This window comes from Galeopterus variegatus, unplaced genomic scaffold, assembly GCF_000696425.1.
Source record: "Galeopterus variegatus unplaced genomic scaffold, G_variegatus-3.0.2 Scaffold665, whole genome shotgun sequence".
NCBI classification, from domain to species: domain Eukaryota; kingdom Metazoa; phylum Chordata; class Mammalia; order Dermoptera; family Cynocephalidae; genus Galeopterus; species Galeopterus variegatus.
This window is the reverse complement of record NW_007726776.1, coordinates 305,016-325,533: the sequence shown is the minus strand read 5'-3', so window position 1 is coordinate 325,533 and position 20,518 is coordinate 305,016. Positions and strand designations below refer to the sequence as shown.

Here is a 20,518-nt window from a genome sequence, read left to right as displayed (position 1 = left end):
TTTCGGGTCTCTTCACCCAGCTAGACATCTGAAGTAATAAAACACTCCAATTCACATTTTTCTCTCCAGATCTAGTCTTCATACTTAATTTAGGATATTTCATCCTTTCCCCATACACCCTTAAAGGAAAAAATCCACCTAAAACCAACATTCAGACCAAGAAGATGAAGAGACTAGAGGACTATTAAAAGTTTTGTTGAGATGAGAATTTTAAGGTCTAAATGACCACCTGAAGCCAAACTCTTTAACAAAAGTTGTTTTATTGCATTTCCAGTTTAACAAAATAAATTACAAAGAATCACAACTTACTTAGTATACAAATTACAGTGCTGTATCTATCCTTTTCTCTTTAAGAACAAAAGGAAGAACACGTATAGAAATAAATGTCCTTGACTATTTTAAAAGGAAAAGTGCGAGTACAAAATATGCCAAAAATAAATCTAAAATAGTTATTTCTCCTTTATCTGCATATATCAGTTGTTAAAATCGAGGCGTTCGGATCACACTATAAAGGTATTTTAATTACGGCTCTAAATTTAATAATTTTAAAATACCTCACATGACTCGTACCATAAATCAATCAACGAAAACGAGTTTACATTCTGCTTTGGTATTCTAACCTGTTTAGATTGTAAAGTATCCACTTTTTCATAGCATCCTCTACAAAGGCAGCCTGGAGGGATCCCTGACTAAAGATGTATGTGCTTGTGCGTACACACATCCTGGCAACAGTATGCAATAAACCCAGGAAAAGGTGAATTTGGTTTTCCCTAGCACCTGTCGACTGTAGCAACTACAGCCTGTTGGTGAAATCCGGATAAAAAAGGACACTCAGAAAGTAAAGTTTCGCTAAGCATTTTGTAGTATACACATAATAGATAAGAAAATAAATAAAGGGGTATGGGGGTGTCAGCTCCGTGGAGCGAGCAGAGCATTTACGTTGTCTCTCATTACTTCCTTCCTCTCTCTCTCTCCCTTCTTCAAAAGAGGAGGGATTGGACAGGAAGGGGTCAAATCCTTAATAGGGATAGGAGGCGGAGGAACAGAGAATCGGCGTCTGAGGGGAGATCCACACAAAGTAGTTTGTTACTACCATACAGAAAAAGCAAGCTCAAAACCAATGCGCTGTCCCAAGAGGTGGTAGTAACACTAACCGGGCCCAGGGCCTAAACCCCACGCTGTGCCCCAACTGGAGGCACTGTCCCCTGTTCTAAAGTTCCAATAATCTTACCGTCGGACTCTGCCCGAACCAGCAGCGACATCCCCTTGAGCTCCTCCACATAAGTGGAGGAGACGTGCCCGGTGCCTCGGTCGTCCCATTGCCGGTCTTCGTTCAGAGTATAGACCTTCACTCGCCGCCGCGTATCCGACATGGTGCTGCTGTCCTCACCACTCCAGCCGCCGCCTCCTCGCTCACCTCGTCGGCGCCCCTCACTCTCGAGAGGCGGTGGTAGCGGCGGCGGCGGCGGCGGCTCCGGAGAGGCCCGAGTTCACCATGGCTCCGAAGGTTCAGCCGCGAGAAGGGGTGACAAGAGCCACTGAGACTCCTCCACCTGGAGTCCCCGTTCCCCTCACTTCACTTCCGCACACACACACTCTCCCCTCCTTTTACACCCCAGAGCTCGCTTGCTCTCCCGCCGCCGCCGCCGCCGCCGTAACCACTACAGATCCGCCATCTTGTAACCCGACTCTTTGCCTTTCTCTTCCTCCTCCAGCAGGCTCGCACGGGCTGTCCTAGCAGGGGCTACGGCGGCCGACGAGTCCAACGTACCGCACCACCGCTTCAGCACGCGCTTCCCGGGCCAGACGGCTCGGCGCTCTCGCGAGAACGAGTGCACGACTGAGGTGGGAGGGCCTAAGTAGAATTTCCTCCTCTCCCAGCTCCGCCTCCTGGCGCGGGATCTCGGTTGGGCGGGCGGTTCTCGCGAGCTTTCTGCTGCCGTCTGCTCCGTTAGACGTCCTTCTGTGGAAGGTGGCGGAGGCCGAGTCGCGGTCGCAATTGGTCGCACAGGTTGCTGCTGGCACCCTGCGTGTGGCGTGCGCTGGGACTCAGCTCTGGGGAAAAAGCGAAGCAAGCGTTGGAAGTATGCAGCCTTTAACAGGACTAACCCGGAACAAAAAGTAAGGAAATGTACTCTCATTCATTAATGAAAAGTCACCTTGTCGAGAGGGGGAAAAAAAAGTGTAAATCTCTTTTTGTGAACACGAAGGAACTTTGAGCCCTTTCAGCAGAACCGAAACCCACTAAAATTCGTTATGGAATCTATTCTAATTAAGCAACTACTCAGGGAGTGTGTTCTATGGACTAAACTCTCCCAGCGACTTTAACGTAGTACAAAAGTGTGTTGACCGTTTCCTATTTCCCGCCAAAGCGTTTCACCGTTAGGGTCCTAGTAGCTAGCTTTGAAAAGCATGTTTTCCACTTCATGAAAATACAGGGTACTTCCCGTGGTTGTACCCTAGGAAAATAAACCCGCTGATAAATTTAGGGAGATGGCGAGAAGCTACCTTCCCAACACATCTGAGAGCACTGACTTGATACTTTAGAGTTTCTCTTGCGGTCATTTCCTGCGTTATCTATCACTGAATAAGTGAAGGAAGAATTCTTTTGGCATTCAAGTTAATTGTCAGACATTGCGCGGTGGATACAAATTACGCACTGGGACGTGATAGTATGCCGTTGATTTCAATCCCCGCTCGTTCTTGGTAGAATCCCTTTATTCCCACAGCTTGTTCAGCCTCTAATTCTTTACAACCCGTTGCCCCCAAGGGTGAAAACCGGGCGAGGTGCACGCGTGGACCTTGCAGTGCACCTTGGGAGTTGTAGTCATTACTTATCAATGGTCTCGTCAAAACGTGCTTATGTTTTGACCAGATCACGTGTGTGGGGACACCCTTCAGCAGCACAGTAAAACGTGGGACAGTGTTTTACACAGAGCAGGCTCCCGATAATTTCAAAATCTAGATTCGCAGTTTTTTTTTAATCTATAAAACCTCAGAAAATGTACTTGAATTAAGACGTTATAATATACATAACAATAGTCTAATCATTGCTGTGATTGATGTGAACAAAATGTATTTTAAGCCCAGAGAAAATAACATTTCTGTCTTGGAAGGGTCAGAGAAAGCTTCACACAGACAACTTTCGATTCTGATGTTGGAGAACACCCCAGCCTTCTGTCCAAGCCCCGTCTACACTCCCTTAATATAGTTACCACTTAGCCATTCCTTAGGAGGATGGAACTTGGGAAGAGGACTGTGCAGACCCTGGAAGCAGACTTGACCTTTGGGGTAGGGAATTCGAGGTTGCCCATAGCATGATCCAGACGGGGGGCGGTGAGCTCCATGTGGACACGCCCATTGATTCCATGGACCTCTCACCCCATGGGGAGATGCACCGGACAGAAGGTGAGAACAATGTCCTTTAAAGAACAGAGCCCATTGCTTACGTCTGAGGGCACTAGTGCACCACAACCACGTTTTCCCAGTGGATAACTGCCTGAAGAAAAGATGTTCCACTCCAGAGTTGCTATCTAAATGAGCCCACAACCCCCCTTTGTTTCTTTTGAATAGGTAATGCCTTTACATGTACAAATTCAAAGTTGGAAAAAGGTTATTCAGTGAAAAATAAGTTCCCTTTCAGTCTGTCTTTTGCCACTCAATTTTCCTCTCAGAATCACCATTATTCCACTTTCCAGTATATGTTCCAAAAGGGCAGGCTTCATGGATGTGTGTGAGCTGTATAGTTTCCCATTTGGTTTAATCCTCTGCTGTTACCGTCTTGAAATGCTTAACAACTTTCGAACAGGGCCCCACAAAGTATGTCCTGTTCCAGAGAAATTCTGTGCATGTGGAAGTAAATTTATTTCAATGTATGTATATATATAAATATATAATATATACATCTATCGCCTTTTTAATACAAATAATGGGATATTATGCACACTGTTCCTTACCTTTTTATTATTTAAAAACATCTTGGCAATGGTTCTGTATCAATGTGTAAATAGAGCTAACTCATTCTACTTAGTGGCTATGTAGTAGTCCGTTGTACAAATGTACCCTAATTTATTTTACTCATTTCCTATTTATGTATATTTGTGTCATTTCCAATGGTTTTCAATTTCAAACAATAAATGATTGCACAAAAGTTATTTTATGTGTGCTAGTATATTTGAAAGTTGAATTCCTAGAGCAGGGTTTCTCCTCAGCATCATCGACATTTTGGGCTGGATAATTTTTGTTAGGGGCCGTCCTGTGTATTATAGAATGCATCCCTATATGTTACTTAAAATCTTTCAGTGGCCAAAATCCTAATCCTTTTTATGATTTATAAGGCTCTTTTGGTCGGGCCTATCCCTACCTCTTTAGCTGCATCTCAGAACCTACACACTCTTCTTTCAGACTCTCATGCCCCTGCTTGCCATGGTGTCTTTGCACAGGTATTCACTGCCTAGAACTTTCTTCCTGCCAATCATCTCTTGAAAACTCCTGCTTTCTCCTTCAAATATCTCCACAATTATCACTTACAAGGAGGAGCCTTCCCGGACTCCCTTGAATACTTAAAATCCCCTTGGAATGTTACAAGTACCAAGAAAACACAATTTAAACTGGTTTAAATAAGAATTTATGGGCTCATATGAATGGGAAGTCTGGAGATAAGATGAACCTCAGAGTTGATTTGATTGACTCAACGGTATCAGCAAGAACTTGATTTCCTTCTGCTTCTCAATTCTACTTTCTGCTCTGTCAGATTCATCCTAAGACTTAAACTTTTTGTATAAAATGGTTGTCAAGAGCTCCCAAGGTTACATAGTTCTTCATCCACATCAAAAGAGAGTTTCTTTCACATATTCCTCGTTTTGTTATAATTAGACTAACTTAGGTTACATGACCAACCTTGAAACTAGAGTTTTGTGATCTAGGGAATGTCAAGCTGCTGAGGCAAATCAGGGTCTATTCCTGGAGCTGGGGTGGAGTTAATTCCATCCCAAACCCATGGATGTTATTCTATGGGGTAAGGATAAAAAGGTGCTAGGAAGACAACCAGAGTATCCATTGTATCCTTCTATTACACACTCTTATGGCACCATGCACCCCCCACTCCACTGTAGCACTTATCATACTTGTACCTTTATTTGTATGATTTATGGTTAATAATTGCCTCCTCATCTAGATGAAAAATGTCTGAGTCCAGGAAACCATTTTTTTTTTCTCACTGTTGTATCTTCATTGTCTAGCATAGGGTGTCAAACACAGCAGATTCTCAATAACTATTGAAAGAATAAAGCTTTTCTTAGAGGTTAACTACTCAGTTTGACATAATCCCTAGCAGGCAATTTAATAACTACCATATCAGACTCAACTGAGATTAAATTATATCTTTTTTTTTTTATTGTAACATAGTCGATTGTACATATCTGTGAGGTACATTGTTGAATATCAATACCTGTGTGCAATATGTGATGCTCAAATCAGGATAATTAGTAAATTCAACAATATACAATGTAATTGTTTTTTGTGGCCCTTTACCAATTCCTCCCTTACCCCACTTCCCCCTTTCCCACTTCTGGTAACCCCAGTTCTGTTCTCTCCTTTCGAAAGTTCAGTGTATTATTGTGATTGTTTTATCTCTTTTTTATTTATACATTTATTTTTTAGCTCCCACTTATGAGTAAGGTCATGCTAAATTACATCTTTGAAAGACCCAGACTAATTTCTACCTCCAGGCAGTCAATCCTTGAGTAATATTTGTGGAACAAATTTGATCATATTATATTCTTTTAATATCTTTCAATAGTTTCTGATTTCTAGTAGGATAAAGTTCTTTAGGACGGCTTACAAAGGTCTTCATGGTTTGGCCCCTGGCTGGCTTTCTATTCTCAAGAGCAAGGCTATATAGATTGCTGGCCTTCTTTAGGGTATTTTTCTCTTTCAATCATAGCCCCTCAGTTTTTAGAAGTCTTTTTCTGAGGGAGTGTAGGTTTTTCAGAGATTCCCCCATATTCTGTGTGGGTAAAGGCATTCTAGAAGGGGTGCAGAGGAAAGAGGCTAGAAATCTCATTGTTTTGTATTCAGGCTTATATTTAATCCCCACTTTTAGCATTGCTTCATAATTGCCCACTATTTACTGTGACTAATGTTGTCAAACAAGTCTCTCCCATTCCAAAAAATAAATCTCAATGGTGGTGGCGGCAGTGTTACAGGGACATGTATGGGCATGAGTGGGTATGTGTTGTGCAGGGGGATGGTAGTACTTTGGTTATATAAGTTTGGGAAGTGGACCCAGGAATGTAGCTGCTATCTTCACCCTGCCCTTAGATGTTGTGCTGTGAGTCTTTCTGATTTTTTTTGAGAGTTCTCTTTTTCTCTCTAATCACCTCTGGAATCTTTTAGGTTGTAACTTCCTCTGCTCTGTTAAGCTCACTACTCTCCCATCTGCTTGTTGTGCAACCAATGTTTATTGAAATCTCTTGTCTGCTATTGTCTTTTCTATTTTTGTTTGTCCTTTGGATTCTATACTTGTCAAAATTTAACTGTCGGAGATGAGATACTTGTGTGTGGTATTGTGATATTCTAATATGTTTTTATTTTTTTTTAATGTTTAGTTCTGTAATCCACTTTGAATTTTTTTTGTAAATATGAAGTGGGATGCTAATTAAAAATATTTTTTCAAATGGAGAGCTAATTGTCTAAACATCATTTGTAGATGAAATAATTTGAAATGCTATCTTTATCACATTCATTACTAAATTCACACGTACACATATAAATTCACACCCTCATATACAGTATCTAAGTTTGAGTATGAAAATTCACTATTATTCTGTTTCAATTGCTTTATTTGTTCAATTCTAGTAGAACAGTTTTAATTGCTATAGTTTTGTTTGTTTTTGTCTTTTTGCAGCTGGCTGGTAATAATTGCTATAGTTTTAGAGTGTTTTGATATTTGGTAGTGTGGTGGCCATAGAAGTGTGCCACCCAGATCTCCTTCATGAGAACCTACTCCAGGGAGTATAGGTGACTGACAGTCAGCTGCCATCCCTTTGGATTCAACGTGCATTCCTGCTGATGCTGAGCACGGCAGGGGTATTAAACTTGTCTTTTCTTGCCCATTAAAGGAGTTCTATATTGACTTGAGGAACTTCTCATTAACCTAGCTGATACTATCTTAGAAATACACTGTAATCTGAAGTTTTCTACCCAGTATTTCCTTTTCTTCTCTTTTTACAAAGGTCAGACCTGCACCCTGGTCTGAAGGGTCTCCCTGCCAATTTGTGAGCCTTCCTACTTTATCTTTCACAGGCATTTCCACCAGTAAGTATCTTGCATTTCTAATACCTTCTTGGCATCTGCTTCTTGGAGGCCTAGAACTGACAGGTGGTACACTGAATGGTGCAAGAAAACAGGCAGTAGGATGGGGTTTTGGGAATGGCTTAGTCCCTGGCACAAGGGAGCTACCTGAGTGCTGAAGATTTCACCAGTAGTGACCTAGGAAAACATCCCAGAGGAGGGGGATCTTGTTGCCTATGCAACAATTCAGGCATTTGAAAGATATGGGGGAAATGATGAACTGAGGGCACTTAAAAGTTAATGGCTAAATTTGGGAGCCAAGGGGCCTCTCTGGAGCTTAAGAAAGGGGCTCTTATTTCCTGCAGTGGAAGAGCAGAAATGGGATTTGATAGTTACAGAGCTCCAAGGATATTTGAATGGTCAGCTTAGGCAAGTCTGTTCTGTAGTCAAGGCCCTGCTTGGGAAAGCCTGAAGCTTTGAAACACAGGATAGATGCCCTTGAGGATTTTGGCTCTGCAGACACCTCTGGACCTTCAGAGCTTGCAGAAGCAGCTTATACCTTCTAGTAAGAGCAAGTACTCTCTTTCTTGCAGAGAGACCTCTTCCACAATTGCTCTCATTTCCTCTCCTTGCTGTGATGATATGATAACCGGGTTAAATCTCAGCATAATCTGTCTGGGCACTGCTGGTTCTGCTAAGGGAAAAAAGATTATACACTGAAGGAATTGAAATAAATTAGCATGTATTATCAGGAGCCAAAGCAGTACACTTGGGATTGGATTCTGAGGGTGCTCAGTTAAGGGGGTTGGAACTTAAGACTGGAAAAACAAGACTTTATTGACTTAGGGCACTTTGGGGGGGCAGAAGATTTAACCCTGGCAAGAACCCCAGGGGCTGGGGCAAACTCACTGCTAGGTTAACTCTTTGAAGCCTGGAAGAAGGCTGCTCATGCTTAAAGGAGTGGAAATGAGCTCACACCAGGGCAGCTTTGGACTCCTGGAGAAGACAGCTATTTATTTTGGCATACCTATGTGGTTACTGCTCATTTAGTCCTGTTTTATATAAAAAGTGTTTTTTAGATGGTTGTCTACAAAAGTTTCTGTTCTTCTCTCTCTCCTTTTTAATCTCATCACATTGATTAGGACCTCCAGAACACTGTTAAGAGTAATAGTGGTGATTCCTGTTTTATTTCTTTAATGGCTGTATCTTCAGTGTTGTATGTATGTTCTTAATTTCTGATAGATGCCACCTACAAAGTTAAGGACATCCCCTGATATTCTAAACTCTCTGGGAAATGTATATTGAATTTGATAAATCACCTCTTTCATTTTTTTTTTTTTCTTGGTGGCTGGCTGGTACAGGGATTTCAACCCTTGACATTAGTGTTACAAGGTGCCACTCTAACCAGCTGAACTAACTGGAGAGCCCTGCATCTGGTTTTCCTCTCAATATATTTTTAAAGATAATTTATATCTGTTTTCATAAATGATAATGATCTACATGTTTTTATGCTTGCTTTAAAAAAAAATCATCTAGTTTGAATCATTGACAATTGCATTAAATTTTATAGCCACAATATAAAAAACTGTGTTTATAGCCAACTGCTCAATTTTGGTTTTCATGAAACATTGGGTATTTTTCAGTGTTTCCCAGCACATGTAGAATAAAGTTCACGGTCCTAAGTCTAAACCCCTCCAAAATGTAACCTCTATTTTTCTGTCTTGTTCATCCACTGATAAAAGTTGCTACTCCACAGGCTGCTTTTCTCTTTCTTAGTTTTCCTTTAAAGTCCAGCTCAAATATGACTCTCTATTGAAATCCAATTAAAATCCATTTCTTAGAAACCTTCCAGCTACAATTAACGTGTTTCTCTCCTCTTTTTATACCTTGACTTTTAAAAAAACTTTTACTAGAGCGTTCATTAATCTTTTCATTAATTAGTTACAATATATTAGACTATATTTAAGTCTGTGAAGGAAACAAACTATTCCATAGCGTAATACTATGCTCACAATAGGTAAAGTTTTTATTACATTAAAATTTTGTAAATTTCAGTTATTTTAAAAACTGTTGCAATGTGTTGAAATATATTCGAGATGGTAAAACTGGGATTGCTTTAAATATTGCCTGTATAAAAGTCACTTATTCCCCATCTGCTTTCTAGGACATTCACTTATATATGAGTATGTTGGTTGAAGACTTCACACTCATATTCAACATGTCAGACGTCTTTCTCATCAAAACTATTTTGCCCCTCTAATTTCCTATTCATGTCACAGATCCTATTGTTCTTATAATCCTGAAGCTGAAATCCTCAGCCATAACTGCTTTTCTCTCTTCCTTCCACATTCCACCCACACTCCTTTCTATCTAGGTTATTTGAAGTCTACCCATTGTCTCTTTATATTTGCAGTGCAGTATCTTGGTATCTGCTCAGCCTGCTTTTTCTGAATACGGTAGTCCCCCTTTATCTGTGGTTTCACTTTCCATGGTTTCAGTTACTAGCAGTCAACCATGGTATGAAAATATTAAATGGAAAATTCCAGCAATTCATAAGTTTTAAATTGTGAGCTGTTCTGAATAGCAGGATAAAGTCTCATGCCATCCTGCTTAGTCCTGCTGGAGTTGTGCGTGAATCATCTCTTTGTCCAGCTTATCCAGTTTATGCTCCTCCATTAGTCACTCTGTAGCCTTCTCCATTGTCAGAGCAACTGTTGCGGTATCACAGTGCTTGTGTTCAAGTAACCCTTATTTTACTTTATAATGGCCCCAAAGCATGAGTAATGATGCTGGCCTATTGTTATGATTGTTTTATTATTATTGTTGTTAATCTCTGTGCATAATTTGTAAATTAATCATAGTATGTATGTATAGGAGAAAACACAGTATAGTATATATAGGGTTTGGTATCCATTGGGGGTCTTGGAATGTATCCCCTACAGATAAGGGGAGGATCACTGTACTCTCTTTCCAGGAGTGGGATCTTGGCAATTCTCTGACTTTTTTCCATTATCAGGCTTAGAGTTATCAGATTTAGCAAATAAAAATACAGGACATTCAGTTAAATTTGAGCTTCTGATAAACAAGGAATAATTTTTTAGTGTTAGTATACCCTAAATAGTTCATGGGACATACTTACACTGACTGAACATTTGTTTATCTGAAATTCCAATTTACTTTGGCATACTGTTATTTTATCTGGCAATCCTAATCAGGTTTAACATCTTTCCCAAGCTGAGCCTATCATTTTCTCAAGGAGAACTCAACCTCATGGTCTGGTAACATCCTGTGGGACAGCCATCTTTTTCCCCATGCTGAGAAAATAGGTTTGCAGAGAAAAATAAAGCACTTGTATGACAAGAGGCACAAAAGAGAGGCTATGAGATTCTACAGGTAAGTAGACACAGGTAGAACTACTTAGTCTTGATGACTTGTAAGTACAAGTTCCAGTCTACCACTGGGTGTAAGACTTAGCTTCTATGAAATAAACTCATAGCTCTGATAAACTTTCCGCTTTGCTCTAGCTTAACTAAGGTTGGTTTCTGTCCCTTGATAGCCAATGAGTCTTTAACTATAACATGGGTTCTCTTTCCTATTTCTAATGTCTACTACCCTAGTCTCAACTCTCATAAGCCTGGAATTTTGCAAAAGCCTATTAAATTTGTCACATGATCCCATGTCTATCCTTTCCTTGGAAGTAACCAGGCATATTTTTGCCTGATTAAATGCTTTGAAAATATCACAAAATATCTCATTTTATATTCTTGAATAAACTTTGCTTTCTAATTCTGGTAAAGAACAGACACAAAATTAAGGAATACAAGACTAAGTGAAATTGGTTTATAAAATGAAAAGGCTGTTCTATCGTCTAAACATATAATACCAAGTGAAAAAGAAATTAGTCCTTCTATCTAGAATTCTTTCCCAAATAGCTGCACATCTCCTTCCTCCACTTCATTCAGGTTCTGCTCAAATGCTACCTACTCACAGAAGCTGTACTGGATCATTTTTATCTAAAATAATAACTTTTGGGGTTGGCCAGTTAGCTCAGTTGGTTAGAGCAGCTGCCTTGTAATGCCAAGGTCAAGGGTTTGGATCCTCCTACTGGCCAGCCACTGAAACAAAAAAAAGTAACTTGTTTTTTTTTAATCACTCTATCCCCTTAACCCAGTTGTTTTTCTCTAAAGCACCTCGCCTCTCCCTGATATGTTGTATACTTATTTACTATCAGTTTCCATACACTAGAATTTGATCACTGTAATTTTAGCTGTTTTGTTTACTAACACATCCCCTGCACACGTTATAATGCCTGGCACACAGTAAGTGCTGAATAAATGAATGCTGTGTTTGGCAGAATTAAACTACAGAAGATGCTGATATTCATATTTCTATCTTAGATCCAGAAATTTAAGATTTCTGTAAGAGAAGAAAAAATTGTAACAGAACAATAATTTACGGAGTACGAGTAAGTGTGTGTGTCAAAATAAAGGTCTTAAAGGAAAAAGTCCTGGTAAGTATCTATATTGAGCTAACTACCAAAGATGGTTACTCAATTTAATTTGAGTCATTATAAATTAGTTTTTAGCATATAACCTTCACGGAACTTTCTTGGAACTTAGGGGAAACTACTAAGATTTGAGTTAAGAAGAAAACAGGAAAAGTTCAGATGAAGTGTAGGCTCTTGGTTTAAATGGAAATTGGGATCTTTTTAGTGGTTTCAAGTTAGTGAGCTAAATTTTTACTTTGTGGCACTATTGTTCTCCAGAGTTTGTTTAAAAACTGGCTTCATTTTTCCATATTATTAGAAGCTGAGAGTCCTTTTGAAAAAGAAAATAGGAAACTTAAGGAAAACATAAATTGCAATTTTGAAATTTTACCCTTAAGGATTATGTCTTAAACAGAAAGCAAAAGTGAGAATAAAAAAATTATGTCACTATTATTAAATAAGTCTATCAAATGTAGAACACAAATAGTTTAAATTTAATCTTTCATTTTCAATTAATCTTTAATATTTCAGAAAGTATATCAACATTGCCTAACATGCTGTTTATATACAACAGATACATAGTAAATTTGGGGGGGGGGGAGTGGCTCGCCAGTATGGGGATCTGAACCTGTGATTTGGTGTTATAAGGCTGTGCTCTAACCACTTAGCTCACCTGGTCAGCCTAAAAACAGTATCTATTGACTTAAATACACACATCTTAAAAATCTTTGGTTTGGCCAGCTAAATTTTAAATGTTTTATCAACTAGTTATCCCTGAGTCATGAATATATATATATATATATTTCAAGTGTGTATATATATATATATATATATATATATTTCTTTTTTTTATCAGATTTATAAAAGGATTATACATTCTGAATTATAACTTCCATGTATCATTTTCTTGTAGAATTATAACATATGATATTTTAAATGTTTGGAATAAACAACTTGACAGATATAACTAATAATTATATGAATAACCTCCACATATGACTATTTCTTTTTTTTCTTTTTTCTTTTTTTTTCCTTTTTGTCTTTTTTTGTGTCCGGCAACGGATCGCAACCCTTAGTGTCGCGCCCGTACCGGACCGGGACCGGCCACGGGATCGCAACCCTCAGTGTCGCACCCGCACCTCGCTCAGCCAGTGAGCGGGAACCGGTCTGTATGTGGGATCCGAACCCTCAGCAGGAGTGCCGCCACGCTCCCAAGCGGCGCACTGTAGCAGTGCGCCACCGGGCCGGCCCACATATGACTATTTCAATCACCTATTTTTTTTCTTTTTTGGCAGCCTACTGGTATGGGGATCTGAACCCTTAGCCTTGGTGTTATAACACCATGCTCTAGTCAGCTGAGCTAACCAGCCAGCCCTTCAAACATCTGTTTATTAAGTGAAAATCATAATTCCTTTCTAGTTCATATGCCAGGAACATTCATACTTTTAGCAACATACACATAAAAAAAATGACCTATTTTTATTTATGAGTAAATGATTTTTCTATATGTGTAGGTAAATTTGAAAAATATACTACCTCATTCTAGTTAGAATCCTATTTATAATATTTACTCCGCTATGTTTATATAGGTTTGTGATCAATTTGAAAGGTGTCATATTATTAAAAACAGGTCAAATTAGCTCCCTCACCTCTGTACTGTATCTGGTAACTGTTCTGAACAAATAGGCACTGGCTTTGAAAATGGCACATTCCGGTTGTGAAACAGCTGTAGGCAAGTAAAGCTGTTGGGCAGAGGTGAGCTGCATAATGACTAAGAATAAATAGCCACTACTATGTATAAAGAAGAAAACTGAGACATGTAGTAAGAGCCATTATAATATGTGATATATTAATTCTAAGTTTTTTTAGATATTTCAGAATACTTTATGAAAATTATGTAATTTTCAGAATTACAAGAAAAGGGTAATCTGTCCTAAGATGTATAAATCATTTACTTTTAATAATAAATACTATTGATTTATAATGTAAATAAGTATAAGTGAATACAGGTTACTGTTGAAATAAAAAAATTGGCACAGGTAAATGAGCATTTTAATACAAATAATTATAATGTCTATATTATATATAAATCTACACATTAGAAGATATTATTAGAATTTTGCTCTACAGAATATCACCTTAGAATTCTCTTTAAAAAAATTCACTGGGAAGAATTAGATGATGACTGTGAAATAGGTTCTCCCATTACAATACTGTTTCTCTCATTTAGGGTCCTGACGACAGTTGTGGCTGGAGACTGAAGCACTTTACGAGAAAGCCTCATTCTTCCATCAGCTGGATCTCGTCCAAAGTATTTCACCTGTGTTAAAGAAGCATATTTACTTTTAAAGTTATAGCACATTGATTAAATCTAAACTAAAAGACATTTAAATTTACATGGTCGAAATAAAGCAATGATTGCACTCTAACTGAGCTAACTGGCTGGCCTCAAGGCAATGATTAATGTTTTTACTTATTCACTGAAAGCATAGCTCAGTGCTAAGTAAAGGTATATGCTTAGTAAATATAATTTGGTTAAGAAGTTATCAAAAAAAGATAAGAGACAAGGTCATTTAGTTTCCAATTATAATCTTGTGTTAAACTCATCTGTGCTTTTTTATTTTTTTCAGGCCAAGTCCCTATATTGGAAAAATAGTCAAAGCCATGGTGAGTGATTCTAGCCAATGGCTTTCTGAGCCTAATTGTGCTACAAACTGTACAGGATTAAGCTTAGGTCACTAAGATTTTCACTACTCAAAGGATCATCCCACTAGAGTTTATTTGGCTTCACCTTGGAAAATTTAAGGTTTGAAGTCCCTTCTGATGTATATATATAAAAAAAACCCAGCCTTATAGAGATATTATGTCTTAGTTCTCATCTTTCCCTGAAGGCTACCTGAATAGTGGGGCTATAGACTGGGAGTAAACTAGAAGTCTTAGTTACTCAGGTTGTGGGTATTAGGTATAACTGGAACAGAATGTGGTGCAGCCAAAAATAGTGGCAATGACTTCTTTCATCCACTCATAAAGGACTACAAAAAAGGGTCAACTTTGTTATCAGAATCCTAGGCCTCAACAACATGGACTCCTATCAAGCTCAAAAACTTTTAGCTCAGTTGGTTAGAGTGCAGTGTTGATAACACCAAGGTCAAGGGTTTGGATCCCCATAACAGCCAGCCACAAAAAACCCCACAAAAAACCAAAAAGAACAAAAAAACCCTTTTAGCCTCGAGTAGTGGAGAAACAACATCTGAACACCTCAAAGATGACAGTCAAGGCTTTCAACAAAGTTACATCATCATAGTTCTCATGTCTGTCTCCAAAGTGGAGTCTGCACAGCCACCACTGACCTACTCTTGGATTTTGTAAAAGCTCTAAAGATGGCTACCGTTTTAGCTAAACTGTAAGCTCCCTGAGGGAAAGAACTGTCTTAAATTCTTAATGTGTCTGTTTAAGCAACCGTTAAGTTAAAAAAGAAGCACTGTTTATAAATACATATCACAGATGTTGATTCTATTCTTTCAGCTTACTTTTTGAAAATAATATTTAAGAATTCAATTGCAACTTACAACTTTAAGGCTAAAAGGTTGAACATAGGTACCTGAATTTCTTGGCCAACTTCTAATCCTAGGGCAGTGGGATGTTTAATCTGAAAGAAAATATGTTAATCAATTAGTTGTGCATAATTATCTAATATCCATGGAAGTACACATTTTTTCCCTAAGTGGAAAACAGCTTTATTGGTTTTTCTGGTTATAAAATCTGTTAATTATAAATATCTAAAATAATATAGAAGTATTCAGAAGAAAGTAAAAATCATCCCAAAACCTCTCTTCTTGTAGATAGCTACTGCTTACATTCCAATGAGTACCACTTCAAATGTCTATTTAGTGGGTGTGTATTGCATGTATAAAAGTAGACCTTTCTGTGCTTATTTTTTTATAATTTGCTGATTTTTCACTCAATAAGTTACGGATGTCTTTTCATATTAGTAAATGAAGCATTACAGTTCAGTATTCAAACTGTTTCATTTATTTAACCCATACCCTAAAGATGGTCATTTAATCTGTTTTGAATTTCAGTGCTGTAAATGTTAATGAATGGTGGATCTAGGTGAAAGGTAAATTATGAGTGTTCAGTGTATTAATCTTTCAACTTTTTTGTAGGTTTAAAATTTTTACAAATAAAAAGTTGAGGAAAAATAAGTTGCAGTGTTGCACTAATTATGTATTCCAATAATTATCCTCTCAGAACAAAGTCCTCCATGTGGAACTTCTAGGTTCCTAGGCATTTACCTTCCCAAAAGTTTGTCCCAATTTACACTCTGTAGTGGATTGAATTATGTCCCCTGAAAACTCCCTGAAGGTTGAATTGTGTCCCCCAAGTTTTATGTATTAGAAACTTTTATGTATTAGCAACTATAACTGTTAAGAGGGTGGGAGATCCTATTATGAATTGAAAGGTGGAGCCTTGAAGAGGTGATTGGATTGTAGGACCATGCAGTAGTGAATGGATTACAAATGGTAGGCAGGGGTGTGGTTCTGAGGGTTTTAAAAGAAGAGGAGAGTTTGCCTTTTGCTCTCTCTGCTCTCTCTGCTTCCACCATCTAGCAATGTGAGACCCCTGGGTCACTGTCGCCACCACCAGATGGACTCTGGATTTCCCAGCCTCAGAAAGTGTAAGCAATAAATTTCATTTTTCTTTATAAATCACCCAGTTCAGTGTACTTTGTTATAAGCAACAAAAGCAGACTAATACAGAAAATTGGTACCACAGAAATGGGGTGTTGCTTATAACAAATACTTGAAAATGTGGAAGCTGCTTTGGAACTGGGTGTTAGGCAAAGGTTGGAGGAGTTTGGAGGACTCAGAAGACAAAAAGATGAGGGAAAGTTTAGAATGTCTTAGAGACTGGTTACATGGTGGCAAGCAGAATGCTTATAGAAATATGGACTGTAAAAACCATTCTAAGGAGGTCTCAGATAGAAATCAGAAGGAGTTTATTGGAAACTGGGGCAAAGATCACCCTTGTTCTGAACTGGAAAGGAACTTGGCTGCATTGTGTCCATGCCCTAGGACTTTGTGGAACTTGGAACTTAGGAGTTGTGAACCAGATCATTTGGCCAAAGAAATTTCTAAGCAGTAAAGCATTAAGGAAGCTTCATGGCTACTTGTAACAGCCTACGCTGTTATGGCAGCAAAGGCATGACATAAAGCCATAATTTAAAAGGGAAGCAGAGTGTAAAAATTTAAAAAGTTTGCAGCCTGGCCACGTGGTAGAGAAGCAGAGAGCATGCAATGGTGCAGCCCAGAGAACAGTTAGCTAATACTATTAGTACGAAGAAAGGGGATTATCAAGAGAAGGGGGAAAGGGTCCTGAAGGCACTGCAGAAGTCTCTGGGGCCAATCTTTCTATTTCAGGCACAGAGACCTAGGGAGACAAAATGGTCTTGGGGAAATGGCCTGAGGGCACCCTCCACAGGCTCACTGCTCAGGACCACCTTGGGAAGCTGCCTCTAGCATCGGCATCCCAGCTGCTTTGGCTGCTCCAATTGTGGCTAAATTGGTCCCAGTTGTGGCTGGACCTGAAGCTTTGGAAGACACAAGCTAGAACCTTGGCGGTGTCCACATAGTGTTAAGTCTTTAGGCTCACAGAATGCCACATTCGAAGGATGTGTGGAAAAGTCTGGGGGCCCAGGAAGAGATCTGTCGTAGGGACAGAGTCACCACAGACAATGTTCACTAGAGCAGTGCCAAGCAGGAATGTGAGGTTGAACAGAGAAACCCTACCAGCTCCATGCCTGTGGAGCCATGAGAGTGGGACTGCCATGGAGACCCCAGACCTGTGGAGTTACTAGGGTGCAATGCCAACCTGCGAGAACCAAAGTATCATCTGAGACCAGGAAAGCCATAGAAGTGGAGCTGCCTGAGGACTTGGGGACCCAACCCCCACACCAGTGTGCAGAGGATGTTGAACATGGAGTCAAGTTACAAGATTCACCAGCTTTAAAATTCAATGTATGTCCTGCTGGATTTCAGACTTGTTTGGGACCTGTTACCTCTTTCTTTTAGCCTATTTCTCCCTTTTGGAATGGGAATATGTACCTTATGTTTGTCCCACCATTTTATCTTAGACGTAGATAACTTGTTTTTAATTCACAGATGGAACTTGAACTTTGGACCTTTGAGCTGAAACGAGTTAAGACTTTGAGGATGAAATTAATGCATCTGAATGTGAAAAGGACATGAATTTTGGGGGGCCAGGGTGGAAGGTAGTGAATTGAATTATGTCCCCCCAAAACTCCCTGAAAGTTGAATTGTGTCTCCCAAGTTTTATGTATTAGAAACTTTTATGTATTCGCAACTGTGACTGTTAAGAGGGTGGGAGATCCTATTATGGTAATTGAAGGGTGGAACCTTGAAGAGGTGATTGGTTTATAGGACTGTGCAGTAGTAAATGGATTACAAATGGTGGTCAGGGGCATGGTTCTGAGGGCTTAAAAAGAAGAGGAGAGTCTTCCTTTTGCTCTCTCTGCTCCCACCATCTTGCAATGTGAGACCCCTGGGTCACTGTCGCCACCACCAGATGGACTCTGGACTTCTCAGCCTCAGAAACTGTGAGCAATAAATTTCATTTTGTTTATAAATCTCTCAGTTCACTGTACTTTGTGATAAAAAAACGGACTAATACACACTCCTTTCAACAGTATTTGAGAACATCCATCTTTTCTCTTACATTGGCAATTTTCAACTACTTAAAAATGATACCTTAATTTTAGTTGTATTTTTTTAAAAAATGCCATTGACATTAAATACCTTGGGTGGCTTTTTAAAAACACAATTAGCCTGTCCATGTTCTTTGTACATTTTTCTATTGATATCCATCTTCTTTACTGATCTATAAAAGCTCTTTGTATATTAAGTCTTTGTCATATGTTTTTATCATTTTCCCCCTAGGTTGTTGCTTGTCGTTCAGTCTTATTACAATTTTTGCCATATAATTAACAAAAAAATTATGGTCAAATTTTCTCAGTTTATTTACATTTTGGTTTGACATCATGCTGAGAAAGAGTTCTCTAGTACCAAGATTATTAAAATGTCCATACTTTCTTCTAGTCCCTGTGGCCCCCTCCTACCCCTCCCCTCAACACTACAAGATTTTTTTTCTTTTCCTACCACTTTTTTTTTTTTTTTTTTTTAACATTTATCTCTTTAATGTGGAAAGGATTTTGGTATAAAAAGTGAGTAGAGATCCTGCTTTATGATAACCAGCTGTACCAATATAATTTACTGAATAATCTTTATCTCTTCTCAGACTAAAAATGCAATGTTTAGCATGTATAATATATAGTCCAGTGGATTTAATTGGGCTTATTTTTGGTCTCTTTTTTCTGTTGCATGGATTATCTATTTCTGGGCCAGTAATGTACTGTTTTATTCTCTACAGCTTTATAACATATTTTAATATATGGTAAAACAGGTACCACTGTTACTCCCCTGCCCCTACAGTTTTCTTGAATTGTATTGTATTGTATTCTTAGTCTTCCAGATGATGACCCACAACAAAGAGTGACTGGTTGGTCACTAGAAATTGGGAAATCATGGCTATAGTTAGAAATGTTTAGTAATTGCTGCATGCTAGTTCTAGATGTTCTACCTCAAAACACTCAGTGTTTCTATTCTATCATGGAAGGAGAAACATAAATATGATAAACAGTATAGTAAACAACATGATAAACATATAAAACCTTTTGCCAGCAGTATCACTACCATTTTTGCTTTCTGTATTTAGGCTAGTAATTAGTAATAATTAGTAAAGATAAAACTACAATTCTCACCAACCTAGCTAATTTCAATATGGTTACTGTAAGGCAGTTATAAGAGTAACCAAATCTGTGTTTTTTACCTTTCGTTGATCAAGTTGTGTGTTATGAAGTAGTACTGCAGTCATATTTGGGTATAGTTTTACCATTACTCCAGAGTCTCTACAAAAAGAAAATAAGAAGCCCGGTTAAAATGATAAGTATCTGTATGTATATCTATTGACAAATAAAACTGATGATGTTTTCATAGGAGAAAAAAGTAAAACACCAAAAAACCCACTCCAATATGTTCTTATAACTATAAAAAGTTTGATTACCTAAAACACATACTTAATTTTCAATTGAAAATACACCCTGTAGGGCCGGCCCGGTGGCACACTGCTACAGTGCACCGCTTGGGAGCATGGCGGCGCTCCCACCGAGGGTTCGGATCCCACATACAGACCGGCCGCTCACTGGCTGAGCGAGGTGCGGGAGCAACACCGAGGGTTGCGATCCCGTTGCCGGTCCCGGTCCGGTACGGGCGCGACACTGAGGGTTGCGATCCGTTGCCGGTCACGAAAAAAGACAAAAAGGAAAAAAAAAAAAAAGAAAATACACCCTGTACATAAATACTTGTGAATCAAAGGACAAAGAAAATATAAAGAAAAAAATATGCAGTAAAAGCTTTCAGAATATGTATTATTCTTATGTATTTCTTTTCATAATTTCCAAAAATTTTTGAAATGACATGAAATATTTTAAAATAGTGTAGATGTCAGATAGTGATTTAAGGAAGAGAGTTAGGTAAAAATGGGATATTTATTTATTTAAAAACTACTCTTCTTGTTTTTCTTTGGTCTACTAAAGCCATCCTATTTCTTAATTTTCACCTGCAATATTAAAAAATTATCCCATTGCCCCCCCCCCCCCCCCCC

The 20,518-nt window shown here is 38.7% G+C and overlaps 2 protein-coding genes and 1 long non-coding RNA gene across 4 annotated transcripts in view; 1 reads left to right on the top strand and 2 right to left on the bottom strand.

Moving 5' to 3' along the window:
- Nucleotides 1–1,707, bottom strand: part of SMEK2 (SMEK homolog 2, suppressor of mek1 (Dictyostelium)) — a 59,399-nt gene extending 57,692 nt beyond the window's left edge. Inside the window, exon 1 of the mRNA XM_008571195.1 lies at nucleotides 1,232–1,707. Coding sequence (XP_008569417.1) covers nucleotides 1,232–1,373 — 142 coding nt within the window. The 5' untranslated portion in view covers nucleotides 1,374–1,707. The remainder of the gene's footprint in view (nucleotides 1–1,231) is intronic.
- Nucleotides 1,708–1,958: 251 nt separating this feature from the next.
- On the top strand, nucleotides 1,959–14,212 carry LOC103589254. 2 transcript variants are annotated; one of them, XR_550380.1, is made up of 4 exons: nucleotides 1,959–2,121; nucleotides 3,117–3,408; nucleotides 11,691–11,803; nucleotides 14,010–14,212. It is a non-coding gene; the product is annotated as an uncharacterized LOC103589254 (long non-coding RNA). The 2 variants fall into 2 exon arrangements; XR_550379.1 differs by lacking the exon at nucleotides 3,117–3,408.
- PNPT1 (polyribonucleotide nucleotidyltransferase 1) overlaps nucleotides 13,603–20,518 on the bottom strand; it is a 58,134-nt gene continuing 51,218 nt past the window's right edge. Inside the window, exons 26-28 of the mRNA XM_008571194.1 lie at nucleotides 19,685–19,763; nucleotides 15,381–15,428; nucleotides 13,603–14,099 (exon numbers count right to left, since the gene is read on the bottom strand). Coding sequence (XP_008569416.1) covers nucleotides 13,941–14,099; nucleotides 15,381–15,428; nucleotides 19,685–19,763 — 286 coding nt within the window. The 3' untranslated portion in view covers nucleotides 13,603–13,940. The remainder of the gene's footprint in view (nucleotides 14,100–15,380; nucleotides 15,429–19,684; nucleotides 19,764–20,518) is intronic.